The 6,150-nt window shown below is 44.1% G+C and overlaps 1 protein-coding gene across 1 annotated transcript; it reads right to left on the reverse strand.

The window, feature by feature from the left end:
* Positions 1 to 919: 919 nt before the first annotated feature.
* Positions 920 to 5,666, reverse strand: snrpb2 (small nuclear ribonucleoprotein polypeptide B2). Its single transcript, XM_055025637.1, is given in 8 exon segments — positions 920 to 1,162; positions 1,702 to 1,790; positions 2,858 to 2,893; positions 3,000 to 3,053; positions 3,055 to 3,141; positions 3,299 to 3,471; positions 4,475 to 4,546; positions 5,391 to 5,666. Coding segments are annotated over 7 exon segments (663 nt in total). The 5' UTR covers positions 4,539 to 4,546; positions 5,391 to 5,666; the 3' UTR covers positions 920 to 1,002.
* Positions 5,667 to 6,150: the final 484 nt, after the last annotated feature.

Raw genomic sequence — 6,150 nt, forward strand, 5'->3', positions numbered from 1 at the left:
TAAAGACGTTTCAAACGCAATATCGGTGACATCCTTGACTCGGCATAACACTACAACTAACAGCTACTCATCGCTAACAGCTGCTGATCGCTAACAGCTACTCATCGCTAACAGCTGCTGATCGCTAACAGCTACTCATCGCTAACAGCTGCTGATCGCTAACAGCTACTCATCGCTAACAGATGCTGATCGCTAACAGCTACTCATCGCTAACAGATGCTGATCGCTAACAGCTACTCATCGCTAACAGATGCTGATCGCTAACAGCTACTCATCGCTAACAGATGCTGATTGCTAACAGCTACTCATCGCTAACAGATGCTGATCGCTAACAGCTACTCATCGCTAACAGATGCTGATCGCTAACAGCTACTCATCGCTAACAGATGCTGATCGCTAACAGCTACTCATTGCTAACAGCTGCTGATTGCTAACAGCTACTCATCGCTAACAGCTGCTGATTGCTAACAGCTACTCATCGCTAACAGATGCTGATCGCTAACAGCTACTGATCTTAGACAGGAGTTTGTTCACCCAACCACAGACAATATCGTCATGACATGATATCAGATATAGATGTATCGATCTTGATGGATCTACCAATCTATACATGGGTTAAATAAAATGAGATGGATCGGTTCTGATCCACGTGGAGGAATTGAACCAGAATCGACTGCATCCAACAGCTGATCTGCCTTTTCAGATTAAAAGCCCTCCCAGAACCAAAATGTTCTGAATTTATCTCAAATTAGGGAAATAAACCACTGAATCTCATAGAAACTCCTGATTTGATCTCAATATTAATAAATGTTTGCTTTATGGAAACTGTTTTAGTTTCTTTTAGAGGAAAATTATCCTGTCTTATTTATAATAAATTTTTTCTGAATCAATATTTGTCCCACAAGGTAGAAACTGATGAGTCGCTTCGTTCATTTATTTTACAAAAATCCAGATGTCAAAAACAGTAACAAAGTAAAAAAGTCCAGAGTGTGGGCGGAGCAGCTACTTCTTGGCGTAGGTGATCTTCATGGCGCAGGTGGCGGTGATCCTGAAGCCCTGCAGCGCGTCTTTGGCCACGCCCCCTTGCATCTCGCTCTCAAACTCCACGAAGGCGATGTCGTGTTTCCCCGGAACCAGACGCACTTCTTTGAAGCCCGGAAACCTGCAGAGCAACAGAAACATGAAGACCGACATCAAGGTCATTATGCTAATGAGGTGGGCGGTCCTTAGCTCAACTGCAGAGACTTTGTTTAGGCCACAGGTGGGACTTAAAGACCTGGACAATGTTTCATTTAAACGGAGACAAACTAAAGTTTTTGTGCGGCAGCGTGTCACTGTCACTGAGTTGTGACTCAGCTGACTTAGCGCCAGCAGATTTCTGCTCTGCTTCTGCTGGATGTTTCTTCCTGTTAAAAGACTAGCATCATCTATTTACCAGAGACACAGATTCATTTTAATCCAGTAACAGTTGTCAGAACTACATAATGACTCTTGACTTAAAGGAATTTGATTTCCTGATTAACGTCTCTTTTGAGTCTCTGTCTCTTTAAGAAGGTCCGCCTCCAGGAAGTCATCCCAACATGGCTCCTCTTTTAACTCCTCAATGTTTTTACCAGCGATGCTCTGAGCAGCAGCTGCAATAACAAGCTCAGCAGTGCTTACTAACTGCTGCTGGCTAGTCTGCAGGAGCAGAACACTCACTGGTTGAACAGCATGGACAGCATCATCTCGTTGGTTTCCTCTGGCAGGTTGTTCAGGAACAGTATGTGGTTTGGAGGATTGTCTGGAACCTGAGAACAGAAAAGAGACGGGTTGGTTCTGACCCGAAAACAGGGTTTAGGGCTTGGGCCGTTCTGAACGGCCCGATTCGTGTTGTTCCACCCAGAACAGTCCGATCTGCTAGAAACGTGAACCTAAATCGTTTCCGATTCACCACTGAGGTCATTCTCCGCCGCAGCACAAACATCTCCGTTCACTCGCCGTTAACGTTTCACACAACAGGATTTGTTGCTGCGCAGCGAGAAGGAAACAGAGATCAGTTTTCACAGCGCGTCTGAACGCTTGTGTACGATTTTATCCAACTTCTACGCGGCTAACGTGAAACGGCCGACTCTGCTGAAAACAGAACCAGAATCTCTCGACCTGCTTCTGGGTTCCTCCATGATGCCGTTTGGTTTCTACTGAGACCAGAACCTCTGGACTGGATTAAGCCACACTGTTCAGGGCTGCACAGTGGCGCAGTGGGTAGCACTGTTGCCTTGCAGCAAGAAGGTCCTGGGTTCGATTCCCGGCCCGGGGTCTTTCTGCATGGAGTCTGCATGTTCTCCCTGTGCATGCTGGGTTCTCTCCGGGTTCTCCGGCTTCCTCCACAGTCCAAAAACATGACTGTCAGGTTGATTGGTCTTCCCAAATTCTCCCATGGTTGTTTGTCCTGTTTGTCTCTCTGTGTTGCCCTGCAACAGACTGGTGACCTGTCCAGGGTGACCTGTCCAGAGTGACTGTCCAGAGTGACCTGTCCAGAGTGACCTGTCCAGGGTGACCAGACGGATCCTGATACCAGAAGCTTTTCTCCCTTTTCTCGCTTCAGCTCTGGACAAGTAACCTGTCCAGGGGGTGACCTGTCCAGGGTAACCTGTCCAGGGTGACCTGTCCAGGTGACCCCGCCTCTCGCCCGGAACGCAGCTGGAGAGGAACCAGCTGCGTTCCCCATTAGGGAGAAGGGTGACCGGAAAATGGATGGATGGATGTTCAGATTTCTGTAAACCACACTGATGCCATGGATGTTCTATGCCGGGTTCTGATCGATGGGGTCGGCGGCGAACTCCAGAACCGGTTCAGGTGAGCGCAGATGGCTTACCTGAACAGCAGGCGTCTGCGCAGGCACAGCTAGAGTCTGCAGACAGAAAACAAACAGCAGCTGTGATGCAACAGAAAGGAACTATTTGTGAAGCATGTGACCTCAGCCAGAGGTCATGCAGGGGTCAGCCAGGGTCACTCACCGCTGAAGGTTTCTTAGCAGCGTTAGCTGCCGCCGCCGCCTCCTGAGCTTTCTTTCTTCTTCTCCTTCTTCTTCTCCTTATCGCTGAAGGTGCCTTTCATCTTAGAGATGACCTCCGAGTCGGTTTTAGCATACTGGATCCTCTGGAAGAGAGCAGAACTAGTTAGCATCACAGCTAAAGAGGTTAGCACCGTAGCTAATAAGGCTAGCACTACGGCTAAAGAGGCTAGCGCCCCAGCCAAAGGGGTTAGCATCGTGGCTAAAGAGGCAGTCAGCTGCACGGTGCATATGGCGGCGTACCATGGGCTTGTTGTAGAAGGGGAATCCCTGCAGCTGGCGCAGCGCGTTGGTTGCAGCCGTCAGCTCCTTGAACACGACGAAGGCCTGGCCCCTCATCTTCATCGTCTTCATGGCCACGATGTCGACAATTTGGCCGAACTGGGAGAAGAGCGCGTAAAGCGAACGCTTCAGCTCTGCGGGAGGAAGTCAGAACCGATTACTCCTGGACATCATAGATGAATAATCTCCATTACCAAAATTATAAATTTTGTTGTATTTTAATGGATATCAACGGTTTAATATTGAAGCCACTCAATAAGTTCATGTCACAAACAATATCAAATTGTTTTTAAATCATTCCCTGGACAAAGTGTCTTAACCCAATTTTTGCTTTTCAGAGTCATTTCATTTATTTAATTAGAAAAATAAAGTCACATATGAGGAGAATGAAGAAGTAATTTTATGAGACTATAAAAAATAAGCATCTTGGGAAATCACTGATGAATCTGGGTTGCTGCTACGTTGTTGTTCGGTCTTTTAAGATGTTTGAGCCCCCGTCCTCCAAAGCTCTCTGCACGGCCTGATGCTCTGCGACGAGCTTCACCACCGAGGTCATTCTCCGTCGCAGCGAGCAAACGTCTCCATTCACTCGGCGTTAACATTTCACACGACAGGATTTGTTGATGCACAGCGAGATGCAGGTGATCGGTTTGTGATTGGCAACAGGAGACAGTGATCGATCACCATCATACACTTTTCACAGAAATCGGCTGATTATGATTGGTGGCAGACTGATCGGCACGCCTCTAGTTCAGACAAGGACATATTTCATATTTTATCAGCAGCAGGACTTAGAAACCAGACGGATCCTGATACCAGAACTTTTCTCCCTTTAAAACGACTTTTAAGAGGTTTCTGGTAAAATGAAACCTCTTGTTCTTTATTCCGCTAAAATTACAACCCTATTCTCAGACTTAAACAAAACAGAAAAAAATATTTGTTTTTTAAAAAGTGAGAAAATAAAATAATAAATTGAAAATCAGAGACTGTAGTTTTGAGCCACGTCGGCCAGGTTGGGTTGTGGGTTCTGACCTAGAAATCTGGACTTCATGCCAAACCCAGAAGCGTTTCCTCGAAATATGGAAATGCTTCATCTAGATGCTGGAAGATGAAGACAACAAGGCAGTTTGCACTTACCTTCTTTCTTCACTTTATCGTTGATGTTGTTGATGTAGACGGTGTGATTCGGCCGGATGTCCATGTCTGAATCTGAGGAAACAAGAGAGATGCTGACGCCGCGCCGTCCTGACAGGTTGGACCCGCTCAGAACCGGATCGGGTCGACTGATGGTTCTGAAACACCAAGACACCTAACCTCTGCTGCTGGGTCAAAGGTTAAAGGTTTCTCACCTTTAACCTCTTTATTTTATGGGTTAAATGATGTTGCTCAACCAGATAATGAAACAGAATAAATGTTTTCCTCCATGCTGGTCCAAAGCTGAAGTACCAACAGATCCTGATGTCTCCATGCTAACGCTCAGATGCTACGGTTAGCTCTTTTCATATTTAATCTCACTTTGGGATTAATAAAGTAGTTTTAAATTTAAAATAAAAACAAGAGATGAAACAGTTATCTCATTTAAAATAAGAACTAATAATAATACCAACTTTATTTATACCAGTCCAGGACCAGAGTGCTAAAACAATTATAAAATAGAAAAGATGGAATATAAAATATTTTATTCTATAAAATAATAATGAACGGGAGGTTTCTGTTTCAACATTTATCACCTTCAGGTTCATCAACTGTTTCTGTCGCAAACAGTTGAAAGAAATATTAACAAACTGTAAAACGGTTTACTTTATTTATAGTTCGGCTGAATATTCTGGCGACACTCATCAGTACATTTATGTTTCTGTCTGGTTTTTGTTAATTCAATCTATTTTAGCACGCCAGGCTAATGTTAGCATCTGTTAGCTCTAGCTGCAGTTTAAACAACTTCCGCTGGAGCGGCGGGTTTCATCCCTGGTCAGAACCATCCGGACCAGACCGAACCTGGGTCACTATACATAAATATCTTTAAATCGGAGTTAAAGGAGCAAATAAAACTCACCTGAACAGCGGGAGGCAGGAGCCACACTGTTGTCTTCTTCCTGTTCAACAGGCAGCGAGCCTCCAGACAGCTTATCGCCCCCTGCTGCTCCGGAGGAGAAGGTCTTCTTCTTTTGTTTTTTTATTGGCGGATGGCAACCAACTCAAAGCGCATCTACCGCCACCTACCAGACTGGAGTGTGATCGTCAATGATCTCAGAGGGAATTTTGTAACACACGCCTCAATGGTATGCAGGAATGTGCAAATTCAAATCCATACACACTCACAGACATGTGAGTGTGTATGAATACGATTAAATAACCCAATGTTTTTTAAATATCTAATTAATTGATTTCAAACTGAATTTGATTTATTTCCTAAAAGATTTATCATAGAAAATCCTATTTTCTCTCTATTTAGTCTCGACTTTAAATCCTGATGGTCCTCTGAATATTTCAGAGGAATATTTCTGAAATGTTCTGAAATGTTCACCCTAACCCTAATTGCACTGTTTCCATCTGATTGCAATAATTACATATCCCTGTTTCATGTTTTCCTATTCTGAAAAGAGAACTATTAAGTCATATACGACCAGCTCTAAGTCGAGATATGACAACCTCTTTGTTATAGCCATAAATAGAAAATATTTAACTAATTTGTATGATGGTTTGTTTTTTATTTTATCATACTTAGTTAAGAAGACTATTTGTTCTGACAATTTTTATTGTGAAGTTTAGTTTTATTTTGAAAGGCTTACTTCCTGTTGGGCATATCTTGTAAA

The sequence above is a fragment of the Poeciliopsis prolifica genome, unplaced genomic scaffold (assembly GCF_027474105.1).
Source record: "Poeciliopsis prolifica strain line A6 unplaced genomic scaffold, Auburn_PproV2 SCAFFOLD154, whole genome shotgun sequence".
Lineage (NCBI taxonomy): Eukaryota > Metazoa > Chordata > Actinopteri > Cyprinodontiformes > Poeciliidae > Poeciliopsis > Poeciliopsis prolifica.